Source organism: Corvus cornix, chromosome 8 (assembly GCF_000738735.6).
Source record: "Corvus cornix cornix isolate S_Up_H32 chromosome 8, ASM73873v5, whole genome shotgun sequence".
Classification (NCBI taxonomy): domain Eukaryota; kingdom Metazoa; phylum Chordata; class Aves; order Passeriformes; family Corvidae; genus Corvus; species Corvus cornix.
In genome coordinates, this window is record NC_046338.1 from 9965415 (window position 1) to 9980811 (window position 15397).

At 52.2% G+C, this 15397-nt stretch overlaps 1 protein-coding gene across 6 annotated transcripts in view; it reads right to left on the bottom strand.

Moving 5' to 3' along the window:
* Nucleotides 1–15397, bottom strand: part of RNF220 (ring finger protein 220) — a 220689-nt gene that overhangs the window by 74658 nt on the left and 130634 nt on the right. For all 6 annotated transcript variants that reach the window (XM_039555907.1, XM_039555910.1, XM_039555911.1 and 3 more), the window contains one exon: nucleotides 8496–8625. In XM_039555907.1, the coding sequence (XP_039411841.1) occupies nucleotides 8496–8625 (130 nt within the window). The remainder of the gene's footprint in view (nucleotides 1–8495; nucleotides 8626–15397) is intronic.

Sequence of the window (15397 nt, forward strand, 5' to 3'; positions counted from 1 at the left end):
TTGGAGGGAAAGGTCATGCATTAGATTGATTTGGGGGGCTCTTTGCTACCATGGCTATAATGACTGTTTAATTATTCCCAGCTCACGTGGCAGTTCAGAAGAGGCTCTGCAGAAGACATGCATTGCTCCAGGGCAAATAACTGACCGGAGATTTATTTCTCACCCTTGGGTTTCCACACACTCCTTCCCAGGCCTCCCATTCTCCGAGAGTCAGCAGCAGAGGAGGGCTTTGCCCTCCAGAGTTCCAAGCCTCAGCCTTCACATCCCTGCCCTGGAGTCAGGGAATGGACTGTAGGTACCACAGGTCTGAAGGCAATTTAAGGAGTGTTCATAACCCTTTTGGGGCACTGCATGAGCAAGGGAAAACAGGACCCACAGGTTTTTCATTTGCTGTGCTACCCTGGAAGTTCTGACCCATGAGAGGTGCTTCTCACCTACGGATTATGGACAACAGCTTCTGCCTTCCCTGTGGTCTGCCATGGAGGAGAGGAACGGGGCATCTCTAAGCAGGGCAGGCAGCTGCCTGGCTTGTGCTCTCTCTGCTGGAAAAGCCGTGGGTGAAGGGTCCAGGCTGCTGTCATTGCCACCCTCTAAATGCACAGGAGGAAGCTGAAGGGTTTCTCTTCCCTTTCTGTCCATGATTAATCTGCCACAGTGAGGGGCAGGGACACAAATCAGAGGAGGGATGAAAGAGGATAAATCCATGGTATCAGCAGCACCACATTGGCTAGATAATAAACAGACTCCTCTCCTCATAAATTTCTCTCCATTCCCCCATGTTTCCCCGCCATCAACACTGGCAAACCTGGAGCTGGACTGCTCCTGGCCTTTCTCGTGTCCTGGCTGGTGGGAAGAGCTGTGGCTCTGCTAGGGAACCTGGGACCCTCCACCTGGGCTGGCATCCTTCACTCCCTCCACAGGCTGGGGTGCAGCAGGAACAGCAGGATAGGACAGTGGAGCCCCATCTAAGCTCGTTGGGCTTTAGATGATGCATGGGACACCTGAGCCGACTGTGGCGAGGTGATCCATACCAGCACATGGAGTGGGTGGGAGAATCACCAGAGACACAAAGCATGCTCCCATTTACTTGGTATTTCCACTGTCTCCGTTCCCCAGGGTGGCTTCTTCTCACTGCCTCAACACCACACTGTGTCCTCAGTCCTCATTTTGGCAGCATCCAGCTCACTCACTTCTCCACACCCCACCCAGGGATGTGACCCTGTTAGCTGCCTTGTGGTGGCAGGTGGTCCTGGCCTTGCCCGGGAATCACCAAAAAGCTGACACTTCCAGGCAAGTTTAATTTAAATCTGACAGTAGTCAAACTGCTGGAGAAAGCTTCAGGCGATACCACCCAGCTGGAGGTGCATCTGTGCCTGAAACTGGACACCCCTGACTCCAGGGCTGAGATTCCATGCTGAACACCTCTGCCGTGGGCAGCATGGGATGCCCCACTGCTGCTGTGGGGCAGGACTCGCTTCCCAAGGGAATCAGGCCAGAACAGGATGTGAACAACCCGTTCTGTGTCCCTAGAGCAGCTCTCAAACACCAGCCTGTCCCCGCAGCCTGGTTTTGCTGGTGAGCACTGGCTGCAGGACAAGCATGGAGGACTCACACCCAGGAGGAGCACGGAGGAGACATCACAGGCAATTAACTGCTCGATTGAACACCTTAGGGGATGCCAGAGCCCTTTGGGAAAGCCCCTGGGAGCACTGGGAGGGCACAGCCAGGGAGAGGGTGCTGCAGGAGAAGTACCGAGTCCCACCTGCAAAGCACGCTCAGGCACTTAATAGTACCTGTCCCCAGCATCTCCCCAGGCTGGATTTATGCCTTGAGGGGTCACCTCTGGCGAGACTCTAATAACACGACTTTATTAGCTTTCTTGTTCCTTCTTTAAGATACAGTAGCAAGGGGGGAGGAGGGCAGCAGCACCTCGGGAAAGAGCGGGGGTCGTACGGATAGGAAGCAGCTGCCCTCGCGATTCCCCTTCTCGGTGACAAGGGGGAGAGGGAGAAAAATGATGCTCCCTCGAAATTTATCATGCACCCAATTACAATGTTAATTGGCAAGTCCCAGAAATCAATTAATTCGCAAATTTTTTTCAATTAAAAATTAAGATAAATCATAAAACGTTATTAAGCAAAGGCCAAACTCCATGAACTTTTTTTTTTGTAGGCATCTGGGTTTTTTTTTAATTTAAATAAAAAAAAGAGCTGTGTTGCCAAAGCCCGATGCCCTTGAGTGCCTTTGCTGAAGCACAGGGGGCTGTCATCAGCAGGACTGGGCTGAAGACAGATAAAAAAATATCGACCAGTCGGACACACTGCTTCTGCTTTATTGATCAGGCGGGAATTTAACTTGCTGTGCATATCCACCGTGTCAGCAAGGGCCACGGGCGAAATTAAAAGTACTTGGCTTGGAGATGTCGCCTCGATACCGGGGGGTGGGGAGAGATGGAGGGAGGGGGAAGAAGAGGGAGAGAAAGGGAAGAAAAGAAAAGAAGAGGGTGGTAAAAAAAGAGGGAAAAAGAAGGAAGAAAAGAGACAGGAGTAAGTTGAGGAGAAGGAGGTTGCAATGCCTGCTTGCAATCTCACTTGTTGGTCAGGGCTCCTTCCCTTCTCTGGAGAGCCTGCAGGTGTCTACTGCATGCAAGGAAGGGAATCATGTATTCCAACAGAGCTTGGAAAAAACCCTTCTCACTCTAACCTCTCTCATCAAGAGGCTGGGGGACCTGCAGCATTTGCTGCACAAGAAGTCTGGGGAAGTACCTGGTCATCAAGGTAAAGTCCCCAGGCATAAATCAAGGAGACCTGAGGTGAGAGCCATGACCCTGATGTGACACATGACAACAGAGCTAATTCGGGTTTTACACACTCTGTTTATCCTGCTGGGCCTGGCAGCACGGCCACTCACCCTTCCCACAGCAGCTGTTCATGCTGGCCCTGGAAGGTCTCCTCCAAAGGTTCTTTGGGACAACACAGCGCTCGGCAGATCCTACAGAAATGAAGCGAACACTTCCCTGGGGCAGTGCAAGCAGCAGCTGTATTTAAACAGAGGGTTCCCTGAGCAGGAGAGGGCTGTGAGCCACATCTCATAACTTGCTCTGGGTCCTTATCGTGACCAGGAGCAACAGACCAAGCCCCTGTCATTTGGGCACACAGGGACCACAAGGATGATGTGCTTGCCCACCTGTCCACTAGCAGGAGTTTCCAATGCAGACTCTGGGGGGTTAGCACGGGATGACTTTAATCAGAAAGACCACAAAACACTGGGAAAGCAACCTGTGAAAGATGTGAAAAGCAGGATGCATCTCCAGAGGTCTGAAGACATCTCTCAAGAACAACTTGCCTTGTGACCAGTTTATCTCCCAAGGTCCCACAGCCTTCATGTTTTAGCTATATTGCCAGTTTCCTCCTCATTCCTTATCCCACTGAGCCCAGAGCTGCCTCTGTCCCCTGAGAGGAGCTACTGCTGTGCCTCTCTGCATAAAGAAACCTGGAGCTGAAGCTCCTCACAGCAGGGTGGGGATGCTCTCTGCAGTGCCAGGAACTGAGGAAGCACTTTCTGCTTCTGCCCTGGCTGCGAAAGAAAGGAGGATTAAGAACAGTGAGAGGAAAAGAGCATGTGTGCAAACAAGGGAGAGGAAGCTTCAGAGCTTCCAAAGGAAGATTTAAGCCTGGGCAGAGGTGCACTGAATGCTGCTACAGGAGCTGGAGCACCATAGTCCTGTGGTTGGCTCCTTTCCTCTGACATGAATCAAAGCTGGCTCCAAAAGTCAAGCTAAATCCCCCATCTGGGCACTTCACCTGCTTTGACACGGGCCTTCCCACGGCATCTTACTCTGCCCTCCTTTGCCTGACACTATTTGGTTCTTTGTGACAGCATCTTTGAGGTCACAGAAAACAGCCTGCAGCACTTTCCATTTGCACCAAGGTGCAAGACCCTGGTGCCCTCTGTGCTCCGGGAAATGCTTCGTAATCACAGAAGCAGAAGAGAAATTATTCCTGGACACACAGGAAGGTCATTAGGGGAAATCAGTAGCTCCTGAGATGCTGGATGTGCAGGGATGTGTCTCCACACCCCTAGCAGAATGGCAAGGAGCAATGAGAGCTGCTGGCCCAGGCTGGGAGCAGCCAACAGGTGGGCACAGGCTTTATAACACAAACGTAGGCTTTGTAACACAAACGTGCTCAGATTAATTACTGACTGCAAAGGCAAAAAGAAAGAAAAGTGAATGGGGGGAGAGTTTGCACAGCCATGGGGGACTTTGAGAACATCATCACCCTCACTGCTCCACCGTCTGGACCACTCCCCATCTATACTGATACACCTCATCCATTTTGGGGAGGTGAAATCCCAGCTCTGAAGCATAGGTTTGCTGCTGGTAATGCAGGGGAGAATCTGGCAGCTGTCACACAGCAAAATAAAAACACCACCTGCCAAATATTTTTGTTTAAAAAAGAATCATTGCATATTCAAGAACAGACTGTTATGCTATTAAAACCACTGCATCCAAAGGCACATTCCCAACCTTCAAAGTGCTGAACTCAGCAACTGTAATATTTGTGATGTGACTTCCTATGGTTTTTAAAATGGCCAATAAATGTCTCTTCCCCAAACTCTAGAAAGAATCATTGTGGAGCATCAGCTGAGGCTGGCTCTACAGCTCTTTCTTCCTCCTTTACTTCTTTTCTGTCCTCAAATTCATCTTTCCTCCCACCCCGAACTCAAACCAGTGCCCCAAACCTGCCCTCCCCACCCAGCCTCCCCTCCATCAGCAGTGCTCTGCAGTCACTGCCTGGGGAGAGCAGGCAGGGATTACGGGTCCCCCTGCCCACTGCCACCCCTGCTCACAGTATTTACCTGCAGTGACACATGTAGCAATGCCCACGGGGATGTGTGTGCGTGTCCTGAGGGACAGCCCTGGGTGCTGCTCTAGAACGCTGTGCCCACCTGCACTCCCCAGGTAGCTCTAGGCTGGGGAAATGCAGCTGCAAGCCAGAACACCGGCTGAAGCTTGGAGCTGCGGCCACTCACAGCTCCAGAATGAGTCTCACATTTCAGTGTGCTTTACTGCGAGCCTTTAACACAGATGAGGTGTAAAACAAGTGAATGTATATTGAGTGAGGATAGGAGACTCACATCCAGATCAACTTTGTGCACACAAACCAGGAATATTCACGTATTCTGCGGCAACCAGCCTGGCTGAGGCACAGGACATAGGCATACACAAAGGGTTGGTGTTATTATTTCTTATTTTTACCTTGGGTGGCACTTAGCTGCTCAGCTGGGCAACTTTTGCTCTCTGACTGTACAGGCAGAGGAAGAAGAGCATCCCTTCTGCCCTGCATCGTGGAGCCACCACTCTCCCGCCTCCCACTCTCTGCTGCTTTGAGCCTGTGCTCTGCAAAGGTGAGCTCCAAGGTAATTTCTCTTTGGAGGAGGAATACCAACAGTCTTGCCTGGCAAGAGTTAAACCCCATAAAACCAAGGCTTGTAGTTTTGTTTTCTTTCAATTTATACCCTTCACTTAAAGGGGGGGCGGGTGGGGAGGGAAAGAGGGGGAGAAAAAAGAAAGCCAGGTGACATATTCTAAGAGGGAGCACCGAAAACGTGTTAAGCACTTCAAAATCTCATATATTCAATCGGCCTCTGGCAAGACATCTGCCTAATGTTAGCGCTTAAATATCCTTTTCCATTTTACATGCATTCAAGTCTCATTTGAGCGAAATGAAACGGTATTATTAAAGGGAGATTTTGCACAAATGGCCTGAATTTGACATGTCAAGTTCAATGAGGCTGTTACATATGTAACACCGAGAAGGGCTCGGAGGCTGCCGGCTCTTGAAACAGCGCCAGTGGCTCAGAAATGAAATTTGCATTCAGAGAGCCCTGCTTCACTGCGTGGAGCTGTGCACAAGGCTCAGCTGGACCCACACAGGGTGGAGGAGCTGTGGGGCGAGCATGACCAGGTCTCTCCCTATGGTTTGGGAGACTGGACACACCAAGAAGGCAGCAGAGCTAGAAACCTCATTCCCACTCAAGATAGCTTTTTCAAGGGAAAGCTGGATCCTGCACCAGGGTTGGATCCTCCTGAGAGATGTTCATCACTGGTCCAACAACTGGTTTTCGTCCCCTGGACACGCACAGAACTCCCTAGGCATGGGTGGGTGCTGCCCTGTTGCCAGCATGGCTCCTTCTCCCTCTCTGTGTGATGCTCCAGCTGGGTTGACCTTGAGATGTCCCTGATTTGAGGCCAGGATAGTCATACCAGTACTGTCCATGGCAGGAAAAAGGGCTGTCCCTCTCTCTGGGGGATAACAAACCCCATTCCCACCAGCTGAGCAAGGGGTTCATTGGAGTGGGTGAGTTGCTTGTGGTGATCTGAGACCATGGGTAGCATCATCCAGGTGCTGCCTACAGCTTCCTTGTATCTCAGCCCCAAGAAGCTCCTGTGGTCACCTGGAGAAATCCCTTTTCCAGGGACTTGATCCAGTGCCCACCAAACCTCCAGTGCTGCAGGCTCAGTGGGCAGGAGGGGATCTGCCTTCCTAACCCCGAGCACAGGAAATTTATGATTTTGTTGCAAATCATTAAGGTTTATTAAAACTTAACACCACAAGCCATGATTGGCTGCATCCTCTTTAAATTAGGGAAAAAAAAAAAGCCCTTGGAAAGCAGCCCCCTGGTTCGCTTCTCCCCATCACACTGATAAGTAACAGCTGCTCAGCCATTTCGGTAACAAGTCGGTATTGGCAGGGAGCGGCCAGGGCTGCCGGTGCCCGTCACGTTTATAGGCCTACATTTTATTTTTATGTTTATTGGGTTATTTGAGATCATTATTAGTTTCTCTCTTCTCTTGTTGATGTGTTCTTGCTCCTGGCTTCTCCAGGCAGGAAAGGTGGGGGAGTGGGAAATGGAGCAACCCACTATAGCGAGCTGCCTGCTGGGGCTGGGCAGTGCACGGGACTTCAAGCCCCTCACACCCTGCTGCCTGCTAATCCTGCCCGCTATTCCTGCCCTTCCTGCCTGCTGCTGCTGCTGGCCCCTGCATCGGCTCCCTCTTGGACTGGGAGAGCCCATCCCCATGCGGAGCTGCTGTGTTACAGATTAGCCTCCATCGCCTGAATCCATCGCCTAGATTGAACGTTTTCTATCACGCTACGGAGGGAGTCGTTATTCAATAATTAATAAAGACCTCTGATTCTTCTTTGCCGCCTGCGTGGCCGAGTGGAGCAGGCCAGGGAAGCGAGGGCAAGCCAGGGAGAGCTGTCTCCTCTCTAACTGCTGCTGTTATTTAAAGGAATAATGCCATTCTTTTTCATTTGTCAGCTGGCCCACAATGGCCCTTGTCACGCTTTATGATTTAGGGTTTCCTTTCCTTTCCCATTAAACGCCACCTTCCCATCACCGCTTCGCGCCAGCCAGCCTCTGCTCCTGGCTTGCAGTTTCAGTTTCACTCTGATATTGGCCCAACTTCTTTGATGGGCTCCTCCGAGCACTAATTGCTTCTGTTCATTTAAACCTGTTCACTAATTTGCAGTGGCCCTTTATTAAGTTGGATGTGGCCCAAATTACACCATAAATTACACTTGCAAGGGGACTGGGTGTCGCAGGGGATAAATGGGCTGCCTGTTCCCTACTTTCCCCCTTCCCTATCCTCCTGTGCAACACTGGGAATGAGGGTCTCAGCCTGAGGGTGTGGGTGCCGAATTTGGGATATCTCAACCCAGATCCATTTTGGGAGATCTCTCTTTCTCTAACTGAAGCTCCCTCCTGCTCCCTCCATCTGCAGTGGCTATTGCTGAATCAAAGAAGATCCAAGCCAAGCCAAGCGATGGATTCTGCGTCCTCTGCACTGTGCACAGCCATGTGCACCCCTCACCCTGGTACACACACACACAAACACACACACACACAGACACACAGGCTGTCCCTCCTCTCCTACCACCTGGTGATGTAACTTTGCTTCTAGCTGGCAGTTTGATTCCTTTCCTCACCTTTTAATGACCAGAGAATTCATTAATAATTGAAATAAACACGCTCCTTCCCAAGGCTGCTGACTTTTATTAAGGCAGGGGCAGGGATGTGCCAACCCTTGGCTGCAGCCATTTCCTAAATAACTTCTAGCAGTTAAAAGGCAATTATTTTTTTTTGAAATAGGTGACTTTTTTGCGCTGGGGGTAGCAGAAGGGAGCTGAAGGTAGCTGAGGAGCAGTGTGCACCAATACTGCAAGGTTGCTCTGTCACAGGAGTCAGCAACATGAGAGCTGCTCACTGAAACACAAGTCCCCAGGGAAAGGGATGTCTGTGCCCTCCAGGAGGAATTTCTGCCTGACTTTACCACGGCAGTGAACTCCAGGGAAATGTTTCTGACCCACTGGCTAGCACTAGATCTCCCATATCTGGTAGCTGTGGGTACCACCATCTTCCCTGCCACGTGCAGGTGCCCCAGCCAGGTCACCAGGGATGCTGGTGGACCCCAGGAAGCTGCTTACCTGATGTTCAGCTGGGTGAGCTTCTCCAGCTCCTGCTCCATGTGCTCCTGCAACTCCCCAGGGCGAAGAAGGACCTGGCAGATGGGGCAGATTGGAGCCTGGCTGTCGAACAAAGTTGCTTTCTTTTTGCCTGTGGGAAGGAAAAGAAGGGAAAAAGCTTTAGCTCAGATCAGCTGCCATCAGCATCGTCTGTGCTCTGCCTTGGTTCCTGTCCTAGCACAGGACTGAAATCCAGGGATTTCCTCATGGTATAGCCCTGATTCTGTCCCCATCCCACAAGCAGGGATTGGCTCTCTTCTGCGGTGGGACAGCAGCTGACACAAGAGCATCCCAGCCCTGGCTGTGGGCCCTTCAGTCTTTCAGGGACAGCATCAGCAGCCACATTTTGCAAGTGACCCTGTGCAAACCCAGCTTCTCATATGCGGTTCAGGTGATATGACTTGGAGTAGATGGATGACAAAACACTGCTCACTATTAACTCATAAAGAGCCATCTTAATCCTCCTTGACACTCCTGAAGTTGGGTGGGTCAGGATGATCCTCCCCGTGGGCACACAATGTTGGGAGGCAGAGGAGAACTCATGTCACGAGGCTGTGGATGTGGTAGGGAGCAGGTCTGGATGCTCATCACCCAGGATTGCTCACCCTGTTCCAGGGCTGGGCTGGGGCCCCTTGCCCTCCCTGCACCACTGGCAGCTCCAGACCCTGCAGCTGCCGGAGCCCTGGGTCCCTTGGGGCTGTATCACCCCTGGGTGAGATTTGGGGCTGCCTGTGTACCCCAATCTCTAGCTGGGTTGAGTCTCTGGGGCAGATCTGCAAGTGAGGCGTTTCCTCACACCCTCCTTACACTCAATCCTCTCCCCCACTTCCCTGCCCAGCCACATCTCCCTGGTTCACTCCCTGCTCTGAAGCCAATTTCTTCCAGCTCAGAAACTTTATTGCCCCCTCTGTAAGGAATATACAGCATCTATTTAACATAAAATAAAACTCTAAAGCAAACAATGAAGTTCCCATAAAAGAGAGAAGCCCGCGGGTCCCCAGGCCCCCTCTCCCAGCTGTACTAGCAGCTCTGCTCATGAGAGGGCGTGCGGAGCCTGGCTCACATGGCTCTGGCAGGGAGAAATGTGCTTTATAGCTGCCTGTTGTCATCCAACATGAACCCTCCCGCTGGATTATTTATTTATGTATTAGACATGGATCAAATTGGTTAAATCCGAGTGAGAGGCAGTAATGCACAATAAAGCAGCCAGTGCTGGATACAAGGGGGCTGCGTGCATTGTGGCCTTCCAATCAGGAGCCAAAAGGTGCCATTTTATGGTTCCTAATGATGGTGGAGTCCAGTTAAATGAATCCCCATTAAAGGAACAGACCTTCTCAAAGGATAAAACATTGGTGTGAGCAGCTTTACTGGATCCCTGCTTCTCCCTGTATAACTGCCTGGCACAGGCATTTAATGAGAGAAAGCATCTGAAATAAGTTTGAGAGTCACCTTGGCTTATCTTTGCCCTCCAGCAGGACAAAGTGGTCGTGCCTGGGAGAAGCAGGGCTATCATTGGGATATTACTTGCCCTTTCCTTCAGCATCCTGATAGGAGGTGGGAGAAACTGAGGCATGAGGGGCAGGTTGGGGCAGGCCAGTGCTATGGGGCATTCCCTACCTCCCCAGCTTCCCTCTCCACTGGGAACTCTCCCATCTGCAGATCCAGGAGGAAAACCCTGCTGGTCTCTGCTCTGGACTTGGGCCACTCCCAGGGGCTCCCAGGCAGATCCCAGGTGCCTCGGCCCCTCATTCCCACCACCCTTCTGCCAGGGAGGACACAGAATGCTGTTCATGCAACTTGGAACATCTTCCTCTCTCCTCCTTCCCTCATGTTTAAATAATGCCCAGAATCCAACCCAAACCCAAACAACCAGCTCCTGCTGACCCTTGCGGGAAAGGTCAGCATTTCAGTAATTCCACCTTCCTCTTGGAGCTTTTCCACTTTTGTCTAGTGGGGGCCCAAAATAGCCCAGGAGCGTCCCCGACCACCTGCTATTTATAACCCCAACTTCACAGCAAAACAATGGAGCTGTCTGAGTCTCCCTCCCAAAATAAACAGGCAGCCTTTGAGTGGACGGGAAATCCTGCTGGATTCCCGCTGTGGGGTGTACAGACGGATGGGTAAACAGGCTGCCCTCTGCCCTACCATGCTGCATCCCCACTCCTGGCCCAGGCCACCGCTGTGGGGCCCACATCGCCTGCCATCCACAGCTTTGGCTGCTGGGGCTGGGATGCCTGCTGGGGCTGGGATGCTCTCAGCAGCACCAAAGGGTGGAACAGAGGTTGAGCATCCATGTGTCCCTGCTCTACGGGGAGCCCAGAGATGTTCATTTGCTGGAGGAGGTGATGGACTGTCCCGGACCACAGAACTGGGATTGGCAGCCTTGGATCAGGATGCATAGTCAGGGTCCCCTGCTGGGGACCAGCTGGCACACCAGACTGGTGGGATTTTTAACCTCTTGCACACCCAAGTCCTTGCGCCCTGCTGGTTCTCTGGTACTCTCCCATGGAGTGCATGTTCCTAAACAGAGGCGACTTTGGCTTTCAATGGCTGGGGCAACCAGGAGCGATCTCAGGCCATGGGAAGAAGCCTTGCTCTCTTCCATGGCTGCTCCGAACCCCAGCCCAGGCCAGCAGGAGAACTGAGCAGCAGTGGCCTAAGCCACCAGCTATACCAATGATACGGTGACAAATTTGTGCCAAGGAAGGATGTGACAGCTGTCATTCCGCATCCCCATGACAGCTGGGGAAGATCCCCTTGCTCCAGTGAGTGCAGGAGGCTGGTGCTTGCACTGAACCAAGGGCTTCCAGAGGGGCAGGAGAACAGGAACCCGGACACACAGCCAAGTCCCTGACGTACAGATCGCAAAGCAGGAGACAGAAGAAGCCCTGGCTCCTGGCCCAAGGGGCTGACAACTGCACTTTCACAGGAGCAGGGCTAAGTACAAGTGACAGGCAGAAAGGAGGGATCCTCTCCCGTGCCAGGAGGACACCTACGCAAGCCTCCCCAGGTCTGTGGAACCCGCTGCGTGCCTGCAGTGCCACAGAGGCTGCTCTTGGGATGCGTCTCCCCAAATCAGCAGCATCCACATCTGCAGCATGCCCAGAGCCTGGCACACACCCACACTGTGGTGTCTTGCTCCGGGCAGTGGTACCCATCTCCATGGCGTAGGATGCTGGGTTGTGTGGAGAGGGAGAGGATGGGCATGGCAAGTCCTCAGGCTTTGTTCGTGAATGCCAGGGTGGAGAGAGATGCATACATCTCACCTCTCCTCTCCAGAGCAGGGACATCCTGATATCCAGGAGAAAACAAAGGATGCTGCACCATGTGTGTGGCTGGACGGTGCTGGGGTGTAAGTGCTTGCCTCTCTGGATGGAGCGGAGGGCATTGATTTGCCCAGGGCAAAACAAAGGGCCCATATCTGTGAGCAGGAGGGACCTGCGCCTGCTCCCTGCTTGTCCTTCCCTGCCCTGTGCCAAACCTGCTCCTGGGAGACACTGAATGGCTCTTTTCAGGCTTTTGTTTTTTGGCAGCTGTGTTTTTGTTTTCTTTGCCCCTCTCTCTCCCCTTCACTCTCTGGTTACTCGGTAGGCTCGGCTCCAGTGTTTACCCTCCGTGGCTCTGCCGTGCTTCCCTTGCTGCTGACCCCCCGCTTGCCAGTGCCAGAGAGATGAAAAGGCAGAGCCTTGGTGCTCCTGCTGTTTGCACGGTCTCCTGGGCTCCGCGGAAATGTTTAACTCCAAGTGTTGAAACCGAATATTTCCTGCTCTGAGAGCAGAGCGCTCAATGCGCACATGCACCCCTGTGTGGAGGAATTTGTCCCCAGGCTCTTTCAGAGGGCACCTGCAAACGGATCCCAGCCCAGGTAGGCACTAGACCAAACCCTCCTGATCCCACTGGGGATGGAGGGCCGGATTCTTCACTCAGTTACACTGATATGGATCGAAGATAATTCTCGTGAGTCCTCGTGAGAAAGGTCTGATTCACTGCAGAGCAGCTGGTAATGGGACCTGGGCTCCAGGATGGGAGCTGGGCTCAGGTTCTGGGGACACAAGCATGATATTGAATAGGCATGAAGCCATGAAGTCATCCCTGCTCCTGCCCTGCACCTGTGCCCTGACAGCACTGGGAGGCTTATGCAGGGTGGGAGTGCATCACTTGGAAGGCAGAGCTTTCCCTCACAAGCAGAATGCAAACTGCTGTTTTGGAGAGAATGTAAGTAAAAAAAAAAAAAAAAGGAACCCAGCCCACCAACAGTCCTGACAGCACAGGATGTATACAGCCCCTCACCACTATGCAGCGCAGAGTAAACAGTGCTTCCAAGTCAATGAGCAAAGTTTACAAGGCATGAGGGCTCACTCTGCACAGGAGCTCAGCAAGTTGCCAAATGAATGAAATAAATTGTTTATAACTCCATTGCTCTGGGGCACTGATGGCTTATTTGCACAGTAAGGTGCCTCCCCAGGAACTGCTGCCATGGGTGGCACAGGCGCTGCCACCTGTGCCTCCCCATGCTATCCTTCCTTGTGACCATCTGAAGCTTGCTCCCATGAGGACCACCTCTTCAGTCCAAACTCCTGATTTCTCCTACATCAAACTGTTTTCCACTTCCTGAGTACCAAACCCCCCTCCTCTGAAATGCCTCCCTCCATCTCACTCTCCTATTTGTGCTCTCTTCCTCTTAAACACTCCATCATTTAAACCCAATCAAAACCAGTTGATCTGAAACTCTTCTGAATAGAAATGACCCTATGCAGGGGCCCTGCGGCCCTGTGCCCTGCCTCAGGGGCCGTGCTGAAGCCAGGTGGGTGGTAATGGAAGTGCTGACACAGGCTCCTTGACAGCATCGCCACTGCCAGCGCCTGTAATAATCCCTCCCGGCTGCTCTGCAACTCGGTTTCCGTGGCGATTATTTTCCATTCGATGATGGGCTTGCTGTTATTTGTGTACTGATAGCAGGTATCTCGTGTGACAAGCCTCCTTTCCTTCCAGCTCAAAAAACAATAATTCAAAGAAAGCCCCATATTAGCTTGGAAATAGCAAAACACTCACTCTTCTCCTGGCGAGCCCACGCCGCAACCGATGAGGCTCACAGAGCCCTGGTAGTAAGTGGCAGCCAAGGAGGGGAGATGACAAGGGTGGCTCAAGGCAGAGATGGTTCATGTGTCAGTGCAGAGCATCCCAGAATAACAGTAGAGGCAAAAAATATTTGGTAATGAAGTGAGGGAGCAGGAATAATGTTGCTCACTGCTGCCCCATCTCCCTGTTATTTACTGGTGTGGTCCCAGTGCCATCCCCGTGGCGCAGCATCCTGCCTGCTGGGCACTGTCTTGGATCCTGCTGGCTTGTACCAAAAAGTATAGGCTCCCAAAAACCTGCACGAGGTCAGGGCACGTCCCACTCCTTCCATCAGGGCCTTCCCATCTCTCAGGCTCCTGCCTGGCTGTGGGATGCGGACCTCAGCTTGCTGCCCAGGACCAGGTACCCTGGATCTGGCCCCTGCTGCAGTTGCTCTACACATGGCAGTGGAGATCCAGGTGCCAGAGACAGTGATAGGCAGTGAGGTGACTCAAGGTTTGTGTGCTGTGGCTGGGTTCAGTGTCTGGCCATGACTGCATCCACAGCATGACCTAACTCTGCAAACACCCCACAGAGCAGCAAGCACATCCAGACCACTGAGGAATCACCCTGCATTGAGCAGGCCTCCCTAGGAGCACATGCCTTTTGGAGGTCTGTGCAGGCGGGAAGGTGGCAGAGGTCTGAAGAAATGGCTTTTCAAGTAAGAAAATGTTTTTGAGGAATCACTCCTGCATCACAGCGCAAAGATGCTGCAGGGCACCAGCAGAAACTGGACTTGGATTGTGCTTGGCACAGCACGGGGCCCCTCCTGCCTTGAATCCAGCAAAGAGAGGCAGAGGGACGAGTGGCAGATGGTTTTATATACCATGAGTGTATAAAACACGTAGAGACATGGACAGGGGGACCTCAAAACCCCATGAACAAACTGGGTCACAGAGAAGACCTGCACTCTGCTGCATCCCCACCAAAAGCCTGATCCCCGACACTGCTCCCTGCTAATGTGCCCAGGCTGCCAAGCAGCTTAGAAAATACACCTGCTTCTCCTGAGAGTAAAAACTACAGAGGGATCTGAGGCAGAAAAGCTTGCTAAAATATTGATTTCCTTCCAAAGAAAGAGTTGTTCTTGTAGCTGCCTGTCCAGACAAGCTGGATACTGGAGAGGACTGGTGTAAACTGGTGCAGTGCTACTGCACACAGTTAACCCCAGCTGAGGCTGATCCCATGGGTCACTCAGTAAAAATGCATGTTTGAACAGCACCCTGGGCTCATCGGAGGCTGTTGCACGTCCCATTGGGTCCAGCACCATGTGTCTCATGGCGAGTGGCAGCCCGGCAGCAGGAGAGGTGAGGAACTCCTCGTGATCCGACCCTGGCTCTCCATCTGCGGAGATCATGGCTGCCCGGTGCGGGGCAGTGGAAGATGGATTAAGCTGGGCAATAATTTAAGAAACTGAGTGAGTCTGTACATCCAATCACTTTACAAATCAGGGGAAAGGGAGAGAGGAGGAAAGGCAGGAGGGGGGGGGAGAAGTGAAAAGGCCGCGCAGGGAAATGCATCACAATTACTGTCTCAGCTCTAATGAGGAGCCTGTCATGAGGCTGTCATCCTGCGGAAAGCCACCTACTCAGAAAGATTCAATAAAAAAGTAGCAGAGAGATAAAAAAGAGATATATTTCAGCCCTTGCTAATATTCTTTTCATTTGTCCCAGCACAAAATAAGATACTGCACTTAACCAGCTCGGTTAAAATGAAAAGGGGGGGGGCGGGAAGGGAGCAGCATTGAT